General features: G+C 40.9%; 1 protein-coding gene across 1 annotated transcript in view; it reads right to left on the reverse strand.

Annotated features, from left to right (window-relative positions):
* Positions 1 to 1640: 1640 nt before the first annotated feature.
* LAMA4 (laminin subunit alpha 4) overlaps positions 1641 to 18981 on the reverse strand; it is a 73506-nt gene continuing 56165 nt past the window's right edge. Inside the window, exons 25-38 of the mRNA XM_035109109.2 lie at positions 18286 to 18428; positions 16814 to 16952; positions 14986 to 15123; positions 13464 to 13597; positions 12337 to 12498; positions 10510 to 10663; positions 9248 to 9441; positions 8845 to 9034; positions 8425 to 8580; positions 7800 to 7959; positions 6596 to 6726; positions 5196 to 5289; positions 3563 to 3682; positions 1641 to 2974 (exon numbers count right to left, since the gene is read on the reverse strand). Of these exons, the coding sequence (XP_034965000.2) occupies positions 2829 to 2974; positions 3563 to 3682; positions 5196 to 5289; positions 6596 to 6726; positions 7800 to 7959; positions 8425 to 8580; positions 8845 to 9034; positions 9248 to 9441; positions 10510 to 10663; positions 12337 to 12498; positions 13464 to 13597; positions 14986 to 15123; positions 16814 to 16952; positions 18286 to 18428 (2061 nt within the window). The 3' untranslated portion in view covers positions 1641 to 2828. The remainder of the gene's footprint in view (positions 2975 to 3562; positions 3683 to 5195; positions 5290 to 6595; positions 6727 to 7799; positions 7960 to 8424; positions 8581 to 8844; positions 9035 to 9247; positions 9442 to 10509; positions 10664 to 12336; positions 12499 to 13463; positions 13598 to 14985; positions 15124 to 16813; positions 16953 to 18285; positions 18429 to 18981) is intronic.

Genomic DNA, 18981 nt, shown 5'->3' on the forward strand with positions numbered 1-18981 from the left:
TTCTCAATCACAAGGGTCTGGTAGGTTATCACACTTCTTTGACGAGTGCATTGTGCTTTAAAGATCACAGTTTTGCACTGAGAAGTGAGCTGTAATACAGTCACAAGAACCTAGAGCAAGAAACATTTTAGCAAAAAGTATCCAAAATAGTCAATAGAGTTTCATAATGCCTGTGAAAATAATAAAAGCTAGTCTTTTAATTCAAAATGGAATATGAAGTTTACAAACGATCATGCTTCATGATTTTGTAGGTATATTACCTTCAAGTACTAGAACAATTACCTGTTCCATTTTTTCTTCCTACTTGTTTTCAGACCTGAGGATAGGAAGTATATTGCTGACCTTCACCCTTACCCCAGTGCAGAGGGTGAAATGAAGCAGAACCAAAGCTTGATTGCATACACAAGTTGATTGGAAGAGACAGCCTTGACCTTTCATGGTATTCCCCTAAATAATCAACCCCGAAGAAATGCATTAACTCTGTTTTACCTGTATACAGGCTCTGTATCTTGTACAGAAGTAGGATTGCCAGACTCAAATAGAGGACAGGACTTCTGTGCCTTTAAAGGCACAGAAGTCCTGTCCTCTATTGAGTCTGGCGACCCTACACAGAAGCATGAGAATGGATGTTGCTGTGTTTTCCCCCATAACAGTCAAGTGTGTTTCAAATAAAAATGTGAAGCTTCTTTGCTCTGCATGACCGGTCCATCAGTTCAGACTAGAGATTGTTTTGGAGAAGATTCCATTAGGTGTACTCCTACCTAACCCTTGGGAAGCTCATTCTTAGTTCAGATTACCTGTTGGTGGACCAAACAGGATAAATAATATGTTGCACTAGGGAAGATGGTTGGTAAATTAATAAAGTAGGGCAAATGGTTGCACTGTCCCGAGGTACCAGTCATCTTTATAAGGTACTAGTTTCTAGAGATTTAATAACTTAGAAAAAAATCTCCATATTTGATGCAAAATGTATTGCTGCTAATGCTTTATAAGGAAATAATGTATATATAGCAGATATATAATTTAAAGCTTCATTTCTTTATTCTTTCTCATTTTCCTCCTGTTTATATTTCCATAGAGATTATTCTGCTAAGGTCAATCAACTGCCATTGTTTTGGCTTTCATTATAGAGGCTTTCATTATAAAGGCACAAGCATTTGAGGCATGCAATTCTTTTATTTGAAACAAGAATTACACTTGGAATTTAAAACATTTGAAATAGTTTTTAAATGAACACTCATTCAGTGTGCTGAGTACAGCTTGTTTTAAGGTAGACTAGGCTGGAAAATTAGAATTTTTCAAGTGGAAAATGATTGTTCAGGTTTTTTTTCTAGTTTCAGGGATAAGTGCATAACTCTGCCTCAAACTTAGAATGTCATTTTTTCCTTAACTGAAAATCTGATTTCCTAATAAGAGTGCCAAGAGTAAAATCATGTAGCTGAAATATATCTATAAAACTAATATGAGCAAAAAAAATTTAATTAATTACATTTGTCAGTTATGGAAATGAATTACTGTATAGTAAGTTCAACACATTCAAAGGAAAATTGAATTAAATATCAGTTTTCCTGTGATAATTGTTTTCCCCAGTCTAATTGAATGAATAATAAAGAGACCAAACAAAATGATTCAAAAAACAATTGCTTGTGAAGCATGTCCATGACATAGTTTATTTTGTAAGGTACATGTAGCAGATTTATTCAGTACAAACTACAAGCACAGATCCACTCACAGCACAGGCAGAGCACCTGTGCATGAAGGATCCCAATACAGCTTAGAAGAGATCTGTTTTCCCCTCTTTCTCCACCAATGGGTGCATCTAATTATATGCACATGTGGCAACATTCCTCTTGTAGTGTGCCTTGCAAGTTATTGAGGCTTCATGAGGACTCCACTGGGAAGAGCGATAGGACGGGATGAGGATTCTCCATGCATTTGTAGATCCACAGTGAATACAGTTGACTCAGGAGTTATGTTCCAGGGATAGTGTGCAAAGCCAAAATCTTGTATAGTCAAAATTCACGTGCCCTGCATCTCCAAACTCTCTCCCAAGGCAAGTGCAATGGCAAGTGGGATTGCCAGTGTTTTTTTTTCCTGCTGGGAGCTCGCACTCTTAAAAAAAAAATCCTGGCAAAGCACATAAAGCTGAATTCACACAAGTTAATGTGCATAAGTTGCGAGTTGACTGTAGTGACCAAAGGTTGTTTTAGCAAATCTGCAGCATGTGAACTGAAATAAAATCCTATGGTTCTGTTAAACCTTTTAAAAGATTTTAATTTTCTTGTTCGTAGCCAATGAACATTTCAGTGCTCTTAATACACCTAGAAAGGCTTGCTATCCAGATTGACAAAATGCTTTTAAGTTTGGGGGGGGGTCAGAAATCCATATTTGAAGTGCAGTTTCTGGGCAATGATGAGCAAGGCATTTGCAGTGTCACAATAGAAGAAATGAAGTTATCTGTCTGGAGCCTCTTGATACAGATGGGTAGGTTTCTGCTTAGACTCCTTGCTGATTCACACAACAGCTATAACTTTGTGCAGAATTGGACATGCCTAAATCCGTTATTTCAGTGGGCTTGGTGAACCCATATCTGCTTAGAATTAGACTCATAATACTCATTCCCCAGCTGCCCTTATGTCCCTCAGTAATTTGGCACATTGCAACATACAATTTTTTTTGGAAGCAAATTCCCAATGAAAAAAAGAATAATGCTTTATCGTGTACATATAGTGAGTGATATATTTTCATTTCCTTGGTACTAAGAATTGAAGGTAGCACAGTTGTTTTTCTCCCTTGGGGCGGTACAGACCCCTGCAGTTAGCAGTTCATCAAGTGGCAGGACATAGGTTGATGCTCACAGCACCACTGACCAAAGCTGCCTTACTGAAACTTACTGGTCTTTCATCAATCATAAAGTTACGGATGCATCCAGTAAAGGAACTCTGGGTGGTAAGGCTGAATGTCAGGAGAGACTCTGTAGAGAGGTGGGGGGGGGGAAATACATAAGTCGATCAATAACTCCAGTATCAATATAAAATCATGCTAGGACTGGTTTAACTAAAAGAGACAGCTGTGTAAAACTTGGAATGTGGTTTGTTTGAATGGTATTGCCTTTGTTACTGCTATTTACTTTGATTTATTTCAGTTACACACACGTACACACAACATGTGTGTGTGTGTGTGTGTGTATATACACACACACTGTAATTTATAAATAGTTGTCAAATAAAGGTTTTCAATAAGCTAAACTATTTTGGTCTTATATTTGTATTCTGTTATATTGTCAATCACTTGAAATTATTCCTTCTAAAATGTGCACAAAGATGTATGGATTGCTACTCCATCCCACCTCCAACAACAAATATTTATTACAGTCATAGACCAGCATAAGGAGAGAAGGGTACAATCATTTAAAATCTAAAGCCCCCCTTCAAATTACAGGTCTTTGCTAATGAACAGCACAAGGTATGTGACCATTACTTTAAAGAATACCGGTACTTGTTTTTTAAACACACACATGATTAATCTTTGAAAATAATATTAAAATGAGAATAAATCTTACCTGGCACTCCCCCAACAAACACAGGCTCCCTGTGGTCAATTGCTCTTGGATTTAATGGTCCTACTACATGATTCACTTCTGAATCTACATCCAGCTGTACCACATTAGCATCTCTAATAACTGTCATATGAAGCAAGAAAGAATAATATGGATCACCACTCTTCTTTCTGATTTTTCTTGCATACAAACATACTCATAAACATCTGAAAATCCTGAAGAACTGGACTATTTTCCCATGACCTGGATATGCTCTCATATCTGAATAGCTCAGTAGGTCCCAATGTGGATTTTATAACTCCAAAGCCATGGGCAGAACTCACCTAACAAATCCAGTAAGTAGAAGCTGTGCAAGGGCTTCAGATTGCACCATGGGGCTTTCCCCCTTCTGCCTCTGAAATTAGCTGGGAGGGCCAGCATGACTAAGCTGCTTCTGGCAAACCAGAGCAGCAGGGCTGTCTTAAGTATATTTGGTGCCCTGGCGCCGTGGTGTGACGGATCCCTCCAGCGCCTCCGCCCCGCCCCATTTCCCAGCGCGGCGGGCTGGCGCAGCACGCAGCGTGGCGGGCGGGTGCCCCCCTGGCGGCACAGTGCCCTGGCGCCCTGTGCCACCCAGCCTGGCCGTAGGACCGGCTCTGCAGAGCAGCACATGGAAATGCTGTTTACCTTCCTGCTGTAGCGGTACCTATTTATCTACTTGCACTTTGACGTGTTTTCGAACTGCTAGGTTGGCAGGAGCTGGGATCAAGCAACGGGAGCTCACCCCATTGCGGGGATTCAAACTGCCGACCTTCTGATCGGCAAGCCCTAGGCTCTGTGGTTTAACCCACAGCACCACCCACGTCCCATCCTCCCATGCTTAGGACAAATTAAAAGGTAAAGGACCCCTGACTGTTTAGTCCAGGCGCGGACGGCTGGGGTTGCGGTGCTCATTTTGCTTTACTGGCCGAGGGAGCCGGCGTTTATCTGCAGACAGCTTCTGGGTCATTGGCCAGCATGACCAAGCCACTTCTGGCGAACCAAAGCAGCACATGGAAACGCCGTTTACCTTCCTGCCGGAGCGGTACCTACAGTATTTATCTACTGTACTTGCACTTTGACATGCTTTCAAACTGCTAGGTTGGCAGGAGCTGGGACCGAACAACGGGAGCTCACCCTGTTGTGGGGATTCGAACCACCGACCTGATCTGCAAGCCTTAGGCTCTGTGGTTTAGACCACAGCGCCACCCGTGTCCCTAGGACAAATTACATACATCCTAATATAACATGGCATTGTTCCCCACAACCTGTTATGCAAGTAGCAAATGATGTGCCCAGAAGCACGGAAATAGATAATGTGACATTAATACATTGCCCCAGATATTGAAAAAGATAGGAGATTTATTGGATGTTTGCCATTTTCAGTAGCAGCCAAACTCAACCACAGAATTTTGGATACATTGCCACCCTTTTGCAGACCAAGCACTACCTGATTTCCACACATGCATGGCCTTATACAGTAATTCTAAGTCATTTACATACGGTACATGACATGTTTCAGAGCCCTAGCCAGTATGGATAATGTTCAGGGATGCTGGGAGTTGTGCACCAACAGCATCTGGAGGGAGCATCCGATCAACCATCCCTATTCACTCACCTGCAATTCTGTGCCATCGGCCATCACAGAGATTCTGTTTTGGTGTAACTGAGGTTGAGAAGTCTTTGATGCCATTGTTCAGCTTCACAATGACCTGGGAGAACAATGGCGTAATTTGAACCAGGACATAAATTTCAGGATTTTCACCATACCAGCACTACCATAGCCTTCAGATGAAATATTTCCAGCATTTAAAACATAAAGGAGGCTACAATTTGTTTAATAATTAACATAAAATAATTGGCTCTCAGAACCACTTAGCACTGCTACATTACATAATTCACAGGAAAAATGTGGTCTTTCCTAAGCTTGTGCCCAACATAAAATATAGTGACTAACAAAACAGAAATATTAAATTATAGCAAAATGTTTTAGCTTTTACCAAGATCAGTTGCTGTAATAAAAACGATTCAGTTTCTATGGTGGCAGTTATAGAACTTTGAGGATGGACTGCTCAGAAGGACTTCATTTGCTGAAGCTAAGCGATGCTGGTACTATCCTGTAGGCTGAGGCTTTGCCATCCAGAATAAACTTGTCTCAAGGGCCGTATAATGCTTTAATAGCTATCTAGTTCTTGAGATCTTTGACTTTTTTTGTCACTCCCCCTTTATTATTCAAGAACACTCAAACACATTCACAGGAAATGGCTTTTGTGATGCATGCTATAAAGAAATCATCACTTGATCCAAAACTAAAGAAAAATTACCTAGCTAGCTTAGTGGTGCCACCAGGGCCATTCAGCAGACAACACAGCAGGGCTGGTTTATCAAACTACCATCTAAAAAGGGCTTTTCATAAGACCATTAACCTCAAAGTCTAAAATAACCAGGGCTGCAGTCCCAACCACGCCTACTCAGAAGTGAGTCCCACTGAATTCAGTGGGGTTTACACCCAGATAAGGGGGGTTAGGATTGCAGCTTAACTCCACAACTCCTAACCTGCAATCTCTTAGCAGTTACTGGAGACCACAGAAGGGCAGAGTGCTTGTGTGATTGGATCTTAATTGAGGGTTTCTCACAGGCATTTGCTTGGCCACCATGAGAACAGGATGCTGGACTAGATAGGCCCTTGGTCTGATCCTATGTTCTTAGGTAGCAGCTGTAAATTTTGAATTTTTAAGGCAGCAACACAAAAATGTCAATTCCCCCCCTTCATCTTGACAGTGTTTTTAAAAATCGATGTTACAACTGAAGTTTTTTTTAATTGTGTGAACTCTTTATGCACCTGAAACAGAAGAACTACAACTAGTGTAAATTGTGTCTTTTTATGGGTAAATGGGACCCCCTTTTGAGAAATTAGAACCTGTTGCTATTAAGAGCAAATTTTGGTTTGTACACAATGAGCATTTGGAAAGGCATGCATATAAGAATGTAAAGGGAAATGTTAGTCCCCCTTCATACCTGCCCTTGTTTCATGTGCACATTCAGGAATTCTCCATTTATACTGTGTGCATGCATCAGGATTCCTGAACTGCTTCGAGGGCGGATTTCAAAAATAACTTCAAATTTCAGCCCCAAACTGAAGGATTCATCTGTAGGAGAAAAGCATGACAAATCATAGAATGATTTTGTGTGTTGTTGTTTTTTGGCACCAGAGTTAACTGGAAAAAGTCACCTGCTGCAGGACATAAAGTTTAGCTCCCAATTGTGTATATTTCTTAAATAGTTTTCATCTTTGGAATATGAGTCCCCCGCACTTTGATAGCCTCAAGGAATGATGATTAAGAGTCATACTCTTCAATTCTTGCTTTGAATATTTTGCTTTAATTTGTAATTGATGGTATCCAGCTAGCTTAAGAAAGTATCATGGCTTTCCATTTATTTCAATGGGTATCAATGGGTATACAGTGGAACCTCGGTTTATGAACACCTCAGTTTATGAACGCTTCAGTTTAAGTACTCCACGGACCGTCTGGAACGGATTAATCCACTTTCCATTACTTTCAACGGGAAAGTTCGCTTCAATTTATGAACGCTTCAGTTTATAAACAGACTTCCGGAACCAATTGTGTTCATAAACCGAGGTACCACTGTACTGTCCATTGCCACTTGAGCAATGTGCTGGTTTTGTGAGAGGGCTTATCCATTTTTAGGCGAGCAACCACTAGGCACTATTTCTGAATTTATAATTTGTGGCACTGATGGTGACACCCGCAGTTCCTATGCTACAATAAAGCCAAAGACTAATGGCTAATGGCTGGACTTGATCTGTGTCCACTAGCACTCAGGGCTGGCTCTATGGGTAGGCAGGATGGTGTGGAAGCCGTGCTGCGCGCTGCGCCCGCCCACCAGGGAAGGAGCGCCGGAGCGATCTCCGCACCACGGCGCCAGGGCACCCGACATGCTTGAGACGGCCCTGCTAGCACTGCCACCGAAATGACTGGAATCTTTTCCTCCAATGAGGCAGGGTATCTGGAGCAAGGCAGGAAGTGTGTGGAGCAAATGATTCTACTGTATGCTAATAAGGCTACATGGCACCCAGCATAATTTTCAAATAACTGATTCATTTCAATCTAATTATCTCTCTCCCTGCCCCTTCACTAGGCAACTGGTATCAATTCAGGCATCAGTCTGATGGAATAGTCAATGGTTAGTGATACATTACCAAGTATAATGTATCCTCCTTCTGATGAAAAATATGTTCCTTCTTCTGATAGGCCTTCAAAACAAGGAGTTACGCTAAAAGTTTGTGAAGGAGAAGTGACTGGTCTTCCATTGAGCTGTAAACTGCCGAGACAACCACTAAAACTGTAGACAGAGTTGATCTGATAAAACAAAACAGATTAAGAAAAATAGTAAAATAAGGAAAAGAGAAAGCCTTTGGCCTTTCCATTTGCTTAGGTGTACAATTGTTTATGGATACTTTTTCAAAAAAGCAATTTAAGGCCAAAAAATAGTGGGAGTAATAATGAAATGGCCTATGATTCTCACAGTCTGTTTGGTTCTTTTTGTTAGTGTCAAAGAAGCCTAAGTTATTTTCTAATCATATAACTGGAGGTTCTAGTCTAATCTTATTTGATGTAGGAAATTTGGAATGATATCATTGCCAACAGATCCAGAATGTACTAGTGTTAACAGATTCAAATGCAGGATATATTCTGATTCATTGCAAATAGTATCCAATAGATGCAGAGCTTTAAAGCATTTCTGCCCAGTTAATTCCCATGTAGGTAGCCATGTTGGTTTGGATCTTAATATATGCAGGCTTTGTTGTAGAAAAATACTTTTACCTGGATATTTTTGGCAGCTTTTCCTGGTGCTACACCCCCTACGTAAAAGGGTCTAGCAACTTGCCATGCTTTATCAAAAGAAGGAACACTGTCTTCGAGTACCCGGAGACCATCAATTGTCAAGCGGCCAATATTTTTCTCCCGAACAAACATGACCTAAATAAAGGCAGAGGCAAAGTCAACATTAGCATACAGAGACTAGTATATAATATAGCATTGTATAGCATCATATGTATTTTAGAGGAGACTGTTTGATTTATTCCACTACTCTAGAAACTCTTCATCTACTTCACAAGAGGGAGCCTGGTAGTTTATTGCAATAAATCCCAAATGAACCCCCAATTTTGACAGACAGATTTTATGCTTTTTTGGAATAGCACTTATCTAAAGCACATCATGATCTTTTCTCTTCCCGCTTACATTGTGCCATTGGTCATCATTGTACTTCTCCTGGCTTCTAATTCTTAATTTCCGGTAGCCACTGTTGAACATAAAAACCAGACGGCCGTGGGCAATAAAAAGGGTCATGAAATTTTCCTCCTCTTGATCAGAGACATAGAAGATCATTCCATGGGATGAGTGAGTCTTCAGGCTAATGGAAAACTGAGATCTGTCAAACAAAAATGGCACTTTAATACGTGAATGGAAATTGGTGAACAACCTGCCTTGCAGAACTTGATGGGAATATGCATACAGGGAAAAATAGTTGTGAAATGTCAAAAATTACTTTAGTTAGCTTAGTTTTTATTCCTTCAGTTTCGTAAAAATGCTTATCGGCATTTATTTGTAATAATATTACAAGTGTATGCTTAGCTGACTATACCTTTCATTGAAATCCTTTGGTAGGAAATCAAATTCTTGCCGGCTATTTGCTGTTCCTCCAAACAGATATGTATGCTCAGTTGCTTTGGGGCTGCTGGAGAAGTGACAATGTGGGTCCCCTTGAGCAATCTCCTCTTGACCATTTCTTTTAATGTTTGCTGAAAAGTGCGAGGCTGCTATGTTGTCTTTTCCAACCTTCATACAAATATAATTAATAATAATAATAATAATAATAATAATAATAATAATAATAATTGCTACAGAGTTGGCACAATCTTCTGTCTACTTCTAGATGTTACTTCAGATGGTCAGATCTAATCTTCACTGTGGTGCTAATATAAATCAGCTATAATCAAAACTGCACAGGCTCATGGTAAAAACAGCTACCTATTTATTTAAAGCCCTTGGAGAGAGAGACTACGGGATGTGGAAAGACTCCAGCTGCCCTCACTCATATTTTCCCTTTGCTATTAAAATTATATCCCAGTCCTTCTTTATATATGATTGCAGCAGACAAAACAGATCTGCAGTCCATCACATTTGATGGGTTCCTCAATTTCTTTTCCTTAAAGGGAAGCAGTCAAGGTCACATATACCTCATTCCAGATTTGGCACTGAGAACAGAAATACACAGGCTCATCCCTGGAAAACCGAGCAACCTTTAAACTTATCCACTGCACCAGTAGTTCCCAAACTTTTTTCTCTTTGGGCCATTGGAAAATTGCTGATGATTTTTCTGCCTGTTGTAGCAATTGCAATGTGTTGTACTAGATGCTACCGATTTTTAATTGCATTTTAATGCTTCTTTTATTTCTTACAAATTGTATAACAATTTGAATTCCGTAGAACCCTTTCAAGTTGCTGCCTTTTTCTTCTTGCTGCTCTGTCTTTTGTGCTGCTAATCCTCTCCCCCCCTTTCAAGTGCCTCTTCCCCTTCTCACTTCTGCTTTGTCCTGGTCACCTTCAGGATAGACCGGATAGACGGGTCCACAGCTGCTGTGCCTGCCTTTCTTCACAGACACGCTGTGGACCAGCTGAATGAAGCATGCAGACCTCTGGTGGTCCGCAGGCCACAGTTTGGGGACACCAATACTTTCCCCTAAATGAACTAGTATTTTGCAAGTCCAACATTCAATGGTGTTCAAAGTCTTTGTTCCTTCCAAGACATCATTGAGAGCCGGTGTTGAAGGGAACTTGGGTCCTGCCCTCCCTCTTCCCTGGTCTGAAAGTCCCATTAGCAGTTGTAAGTCTGGAGCAGCTCACCCTTTTCTTTTGGCTTCCTTTGGGTTTGGAGGAATTTTTTATTTTCTTATGGAAAAGGGCAGCAGGAGGAGATTCAACAGGACATCCATATAAGGATGCTTGGATTTTCTCAGGATACCGCTGGAAGTCTTCCACCTCAACGTCTTGATCCAACCTATGTGGTTTTTTTAAAAAAAGATAAAGTTGTTATTCCCAACAGTCCACTATGATTGTGCATGTAGGGATTTTCTTCCTTCCCTCAAAAACAAACAACAGCAAGAAATTTTTTAAAAAATCCATGTCTACATGCTCATGGAATAGATTCGTGGAAACTCCGCCCTTTGCCACATGCAGAGAGAACTTTTGCTGCACTTACAGCCAAGCTTTGCTGCATCATTCGTATAATTTTTGTATTATACTTCAAACTGAATGGCTGTATGTTTGTTTGTTTGTGTGTAAATGACTGCAAATGGAACTATAAATGGGGTATATGATCTAGATTGCCTTTCATCCCCAAGGGAAAAGCAGAAACAGAAGAATGTATGTTTGTAGATCAGAGACTTTGCTAACCTTTTAAAACTGCAGGCAACCGACAATTGACTTTATTGAAGTATTCCAGCAGCTTATCTCAGTAGCATATTTTTAATGCATTCATTACATTTTTCAATCCTGTCCCATCCTAGAGGGCTCTTGGTGGGTACCAAACAATTTAAATACAGCATTAGGTAAAATGCCCAATATTAAGAAGATAACTGCTCAATCCTTTGAGTCTGGGTTCAGCAATGACATTAACATTTAAAACATTGCCATTTAGGTCTGCAGGCCCCAAAGACCTAAGCAGAAAATACACTTTTCATGACACACACAAAAATGGCAACTTGAAGAATAACCTATCAGGATGAGTTTGGGACCCAGATACTTGAAGGAACATCTCTATACCAGCTTGCCCGGACTGCTATCTGTAGGGGTGCCCCTTTTCATCATCCCACCAATGAGCTTACCTCACTGTGATGCAAGACAGGGAGGTTTTTTTGTAGTGGCACTCTCTTTTATGCATCTCTCTAGCCTTGGAGGTACACAGAGTTTACATTATGTACTTGGAGGTACATTAATGGGGTTTCAGTGTCAAAATAGGCCTGATATAATCATCCAGGCCTAGACAGCATCTCTTAAAAAGCAGAGACATTACCTTGCTGACAAAGGTCTGTATAGTTAAAGCTATGGTTTTCCCAGTAGTGATGTGTGGAAGTGAGAGCCGGACCATAAAGAAGGCTGATCGCCGAATAATTGATGCTTTTGAATTATGGTGCTGGAGGAGACTCTTGAGAGTCCCATGGACTGCAAGAAGATCAAACCTATCCATTCTTAAGGAAAGCAGCCCTGAGTGCTCACTGGAAGGACAGATCATGAAGCTGAGGCTCCAATACTCTGGCTACCTCATGAGAAGACCCTGGAAAAGACCCTGATGGTGGGAAAGATTGAGGGCACTAGGAGAAGGGGACAACAGAGGATGAGATGATTGGACAGTGTTCTCGACGCTACCAACATGAGTTTGTCCAAACTGCGGGAGGCAGTGGAAGACAGGAGTGCCTGGCGTGCTCTGGTCCATGGGGTCACAAAAAGTTGGACATGACTAAACAACAACAAGGCTATGAGATGAGACCAGCTGTAATTGACATACTCAAATGCCAGAGAAATACAGGTGGTTCATGGTATGGAGTTTTAATTTGTTGTTGTTATTATTGTGCTATAATTGCTTTTATTTTTGTTTTAAACTGCCCTAGGATGGATTAACGGTGGTATAGAAATGCATCAAGTAGCTAAATATACAAGTTGAAATGCACTTACCTTGTGAAATAAGCATTGCTTATACACCCAGTGAAGTTGGCAAACTCAGTAGTGATGGGAGATCCACCAAAGTAGAATTTCTTGGTGCTCACTGGCTTTTCTTCACTTTCATATGCTGAATTATCTACACTTTTCTTTTCTTCATCTACCAAAAGCTCAAGTCTGCAGAACAAAATAATGCATCTTACACAGAGTCTTTTAAATTCAGCATGCGATACCCAAGCAACGTAGCCATTTCGGTGATGTTGAACTTGATGAATGAGTCGCTAGGTGGCACCATCAAACCATGAGTGTGCTCAGAAATGAGAAGCAGCTCAGTAAAACCCCTGGAAATACTGAAGTCACACACATCTTAACTGCAATACCTGGGAGCAAGCCTCGCTGAATTTAATTGGACTTACTTCTGAGTAGAGACAGGTGGGATTGCACTGTAAATCACTGTCACAATCCTAACTATAACAATATGCTTACAGCAGCATTGCAGACAAAGGAAATGCAGAAACTGAAAACCCATTGAGTTTTTATAATATTTCATGTGGCAAGGATGTGAGTGGCATTGTTTTGATATGGAGATGCCATGTCCCCACTCATTCCTTTCGTACTGATATTTCAATCTTTGTGTGTGACCACTGGGCTGCTGTTGTGGAAGGGAGACCTATTTACCATGGCAGGACTGCCACACAGCACCTTGCCAGTTTCAATGTCGCAAAGATATACCAGGCATTTAAAACCTATGCTGCATATTCAGAATATTGACCTATTTCAGGTGCTCTTGGGCTTCCACATATTGCTGAACTACAAGTCCCATCAGCCTTGGCAAACATGGGCATATGTCCAGGGATCATGGGAGTTATAGTTCAGCAACATCTGGAGGGCCAACGGTACCCTGGACTTGAGCATTTTATTAATTGTGTTAAATAAATATATTGTAACACGCTTCTGCTGAGCTAGGGTGTTCCTACTAGTTTTGGGATATATATGCTGACCTTCTTAAAGAAGATATTAGTGTGGAATGGAGTATTGCATTTTGTATTCTAATAAATATATCCAAGTGGAGTAATGAACTGTGAGTGTAATAAGATGTGCAGCGAAACAAAAATAGTTTGTTTGTTTTTTAACAGTTTTACCTTTCTGGTGAGGCAGATGTAATGACAAAATGGGCTTTGCCATCATTATAAGATCTTTCTTCTGCCTGAACTTTGACTCCTTTAGCATTTAAAACAACAGCTCCCTTCTCCAAGGAAATAGAGAACACATCTGACTGAAACACAGAGAAAAACATTGGACCCACAAGTCAAAGAACAGTTAGTAATAATTCTTGTAATGTAGTTGAGCAAAGTAAGCGTACTGAGAGAGAACCAAAATGGATGGGATGTGATCTGTGTGAATGCATTGAGGGGTTAAAAAACCCCATGTTGTAAACACACCTGTTTTGTCTCTAAGTGTTTAAGCATTTTCCCTATCATAGCATTTTAAAAAAAGATGGCGGGGGTGGGGTGGGGAGAGAAATGAGGTCATTTTCTTGGCTGGGATCCAAAATGACATAAAAGCTCTGCATATGTGCTCACACTCCCCCCACCCCAACAGTCTTTCAGAGATTCACAGCTGCTGTTCAAATGCACCATGTTGGGAATTAGGCAAAAGAGAAAGGGTCCTTTGGTAGGAGAAGGGCCCCCTCTGCAACAAGGAGTGGCTCCTTTAATGCAATTGTCCCAGGGCTCTGGATTGACATCTCAGAGGGGGTTTGAAATTGCACTTTCGACTCTGCTTCTTCATAAATGATGCAATACCTATTTATTCCAGAATGCCTTTTTTCAGCTGATTTGTCACCCACTGCTGTAAATTCATTGATGCATTTATATATTTTTATTATGGCTTGATATGTCTTGTTTAACCTGCTCATTGCGTTTTATGTAAGTTGCCTTGGAAAGGCAGCTGGATGTAAATGTTTCAAATAAACAAATAGGGCATAAAGCATTCATCTGGACTGGTGCCATTTCCCCTTTGAACAACTATTATGTCAAATCTTCTAACCGAATCTGAATGTGCAAGGTAGTTTCCAGGAAGTTGTGAAAAGTTCCTCAAAGAAAACAATGAAATTCACACAGAGAACTGGGCTGATTTTTTTTTAGCATCAGTTGCCCAGCTGATTTTTTTTTAGCATCAGTTGCCCAGACCTATGCACACTTTGATTATTTATTTTTTAACACCACCATTTAAAAGTCTGAAAGTGGTGATATTTACTGACCACAAATAAATCCCATCCAAAGTTAAACTACAGTTGTAAAAGTACTATCTCAGATTTTATGTACAGGACATATGTACAGGACATTCACATTTGCACTCACTTTATGTACAGGACATTCACATTTGCACTCACTGTCAGGTCTCAGGGAGAATTAAATACTTTGGCCCCAATTTAGCAAAAGCTGGTTGCACTGAGGTCCACTGAAGTAAGAATAATGTTCCACTAATCTCAATGGGACTTTATTTTGACCATGTTTCTCTGGGTCATCGTCACTGCCATTCAGCCCATGGGCTGCCCTGAAATATATCTACTGATAAAGCTATTTAGAAACAACATTTTCTTTAAAAACAACACAGGTTTTTATTATATTTAATTATATTTAATGGGGAAACTCTACTTACTCCTTCACTACAATAGAAGAGAAGTCCATTAGGCTGTAAAGTTCGGAAATTAAAGCCACCTTCAAATCCGTTAAAGGGGGAGATTTTCTGGCTGGATGCAATGTAGCTTTCTCCATTGAAATATGCTTTGCGGGACATCTGCTCACCAAACAAACAGAACAGAGGTAGTTGTAGATCTTTTTTTTGGTGAAAAAAATAACAATAGAAAAAACAGAATATGCAGGCCACAGGTGGGTAAGTTTTCATGTTCATAAAAGTCCAGCAACCCCCGTGCTTCACGTGTCATTGCTGCAGGATATTGCAAACGCTTATTACATGGGAACAGAGATGCTCCTGGCTCACTTTTAAGTGCTGTTGAACAGTACTACATGAATTGTGCCTCAAGTGGAAGAAAGGGACTGTTTGGATGATACTCCCCACCCCTTGGAACCTCTGTGTTATGGCCTGGAATCAGATTCCCCATTGTTAGGGATGAAAGCAAGGGCTCTGAAGCACAACTGGAAGGCCCCACAGCGCCAGCGCAAGAAGCACTCTCTAACCTGCCATTGCAGGACACCCCACCCCCACCCCCAGGATGTGGCACTGCTGCTTTCTGACTGCAGAAATTGCCCAAGGCTCCCTCGCTCTGTCACAGTAGGAGACTACTGGAGAAGGCTGGGACCTTAAAGTGCTACTGTGCTAGTTCTTGCACAGGGCACTTGCTGATGGGACTCATTAGTTGAATCCTGCTAATAGGGCTGTTAGGCATTGGAAGACAGGCGTGCCTGGCGTGCTCTGGTCCATGGGGTCACGAAGAGTCGGATACGACTAAAAAACAACAATAGGGTTGTTGCTGGTGTCCATCCACCTCAAGAGACAATGGAGTGTGCCTCTGGGGATGAAGTCAAAATGCTGTGTTAGCAGCACCAGTATGACCTCCCTGTGTAGGGAGGTCCTGGTCTGCCCAGACGAGAAGCCCCCCCCCCCCGCCTTGCTGTTGTGCACCAAATGAAAGCAGAATATATTTGGCACCAGCTAGGCTGCAGGAGTTGCTGGAAGGAGGCATACAAGGCTCCATCCAACCACCTTAGAGACTCCACTCTGGATTTGTGTAAGGTTTACTTCTTGGCCTTAGACCTATTGAAATTAATGAACCGTAGTTAGTCATGTCCATTCATTTCAGTGGGTCTACCCTGCGTGGGACTAATATTAGATACAACTCATAATTCTATAAGTCAGTTGTTTGGGACTGAAATTTTACTTGATGGAGAGAAATTGCCCTCATATTTATGCTCAGTTTTGTATTTTGCCTTATGGTTTGTGTGTCTCCCCTTTCTGAGGCTTTGAGGCCACAGAACATTTTTATGTCAGATGCTCCTCTGGTTTCTTCAAAATTCTGCAGCTGAAATTCTACTGTTTGGCATCATACATTTTTGTACTTTATGCCAATTATGCAAATCTGAAGATAAAGAGCTAATTTAAAATATGTATTCTGAAGTAAGCCTAGAAAGATTTATTAAGCTTTCAGATTTCTTAGCGGGTGCATAGTGTTGGAGACCTACCACACTGGGTTTTTTTAAAATCCAGATTTACTTTCTACATTCAATAGCATAAGGAGCACTACATTTCCATTTATGTACTCTAAATGAATGTAATTTATTTTGTGTGTGTGTTTTGCTTTGAGAACATTATCTGTTCCTACCCCGCTAAGTATCACAAGCAGATGGGGAGAAAAATAATAATGCTTTGCACTTTAAAAACCGAGGGAAAACTCAGTAGAGATAGAGGAAAACATCAGAATATATAAATGTTGAAAAACACAAACAGAAGATCTATGTACCATACTTACAAGTGATTCTTCTGGGCATCCATAGCCAATTCCTAGAGTTCCTGGTTCCTCTAACAAGTTGAAGTCCTTCTTTTGGAACTGGAAGCCTTTCATGCATCCTCTGAAGCCTGTGGTGGTGGCTAGGTGTGAGCTCACACTACTGTGAAGACACAATGTTTGTTCAGAGGGAACCAGCTAACCACTCACACAGAGCCACAGCATGCACAGTCATAGGTACAGAAATATTGTGTGATGGATGTCCATTCTACTAGGTTTTGTCTGAAATGTAGCAGCGGTTTGATGCAGGGAGTAGTCCATTGCCACTTGCAGGATGGTCAAAAGGGGAGAGCACTTTTATTACTCCCCACCCCCCTCCAATCATCTTTCCATTCTCATCTCAATTCCTGCCAGAGAACAACTTGCTGGTTAGATACACCACATTGGAATGTTGTAGAAGATTAATCGTCTTAGGGAGGTCTATGAAGGCTGAAATGCAGTAAGATCAGGGGCGTTGCAATGGGGGGGCGATACGCCCCGGGTTCCACTCTGGGACTCCCAAGCCGAGCCTCCAGCTTCCCGGTAAAAAGTCCGCGCCAAGCAGCACTGAGCGGGCTTTTTACCTAGCTGGAGGCGCGCGGCTTTGGAGGTGTGGATACCCCGCCACGTATGCGTTGTTACGTAGTGATGCCCCCCCCCCCAGTACATGGCAATTTGCCGCCCCGGGTGTCGCAGCGCCTCGCCACATCCCTGAGTAAGATAATCACTAGTCCTACTCTTTCAACATGCCTTAAATGCTGCAGTGATGTATCTGGAAATACCAATTGTTCCTATTATGATGGTGCCAGCAAGAACTTGCCTGGCCCCTCACTAAGGGTGAGCAGGTTGGTAAGTAGCAGTGGCCAGGCATTTTCCATGGGCGGTCCCATACCTGCAGAATTCGTTTCCCTGAAAACTTCAGAGCCCTGCCTCTTGTGGCCTTTTAACAGACCCCAAATACTGTTTCTTAATTTATTTATTTTTACTAAGCTGTCTTTTAGTCTTATTGCTGGCCCATTTTATATGCTTTTAATCAGGGTTTTTTCAGCTGGAACTCAGTTACAGCATCTCTCAGGTGGGTTCTGGCACCTTTCAGGTGGGTACCATTGCCCTTCTAAAAGAATAAGGTGAGTTCCGGCACCTCTTTTTCTAGAAAAATGGCACTGCTTTTAATCTTACATTTATTCTTTCTTGCTTTCCCCCCAAATTGTAAACCACTTTGTGAGGGCTTGCTCCAAAAGGCAGGGTATAAATATTTTAAATAAATAATGAAATATACAATGCTTGCAAAACAACATGCCTACAGATATAATTTGTCATATTGGATTAAAAAAACCTTTCCCCCACTGGGTTACATGTTTTAATTTAGCAATGTGGGTGCAGCAAATTCATAGCAACATATAAAATGAAAAATTACTTAAGCATTAATAGTGATTGAATGTGGATTATAAACCAACCTAGATTTTAAAATTTCAGGAGGAGCCCCTCCTATATAGATATCAGTAAAGGGCATGCTTTGCTTCTCGTTCTCCACACTTCTGATATGTCTCCTATCTACCAACAAGATCATTTTCTTGGAGTTGTGGTATATAACAGATATCTGAAATTGGAAAAAAGGGAGTTAAAAACCACAGTTAATATAGTACATAACTACATCTTAGAAAGATTCATTAAAAGTTTGTAAAATAAGAGGGCTTTTAAAATGGAGAAATACACTTTTTTGTCTGTTTACTGTTCATTTGTAATTGTTTTGCAGATATATTTAGTAACTTTGGTGGACTGGAGGGGGCCCATTGGGGCAGTGGTTAAACTAAAAGCATATGTTTTGTGTTCAGAAGATCCTATTTCTAATCTCTCTAAAGAAACAAGCCTCAGAGTTCTTCCTCGGTTCTTACCTGGCAACTGTAGTTAGGAAGACATACTGTACAGTACTCAGTTTGCAGTTTCATTGTGACCATCTCTTTCAGACAGTTTGTTGCTGTCTGTTCTTGGAAACTGTGTTATTTCCCACTCAATAAGGGTTTTTGGTACTTAGTATAATATGTTGCATTCTTTTGCTCAATAATCTGTTCTTGGAAACTGTGTTATTTCCCACTCAATAAGGGTTTTTGGTACTTAGTATAATATGTTGCATTCTTTTGCTCAATAATCTA

The sequence above is a fragment of the Zootoca vivipara genome, chromosome 3 (assembly GCF_963506605.1).
Source record: "Zootoca vivipara chromosome 3, rZooViv1.1, whole genome shotgun sequence".
In the NCBI taxonomy this organism is placed as follows: Eukaryota; Metazoa; Chordata; class Lepidosauria; order Squamata; family Lacertidae; genus Zootoca; species Zootoca vivipara.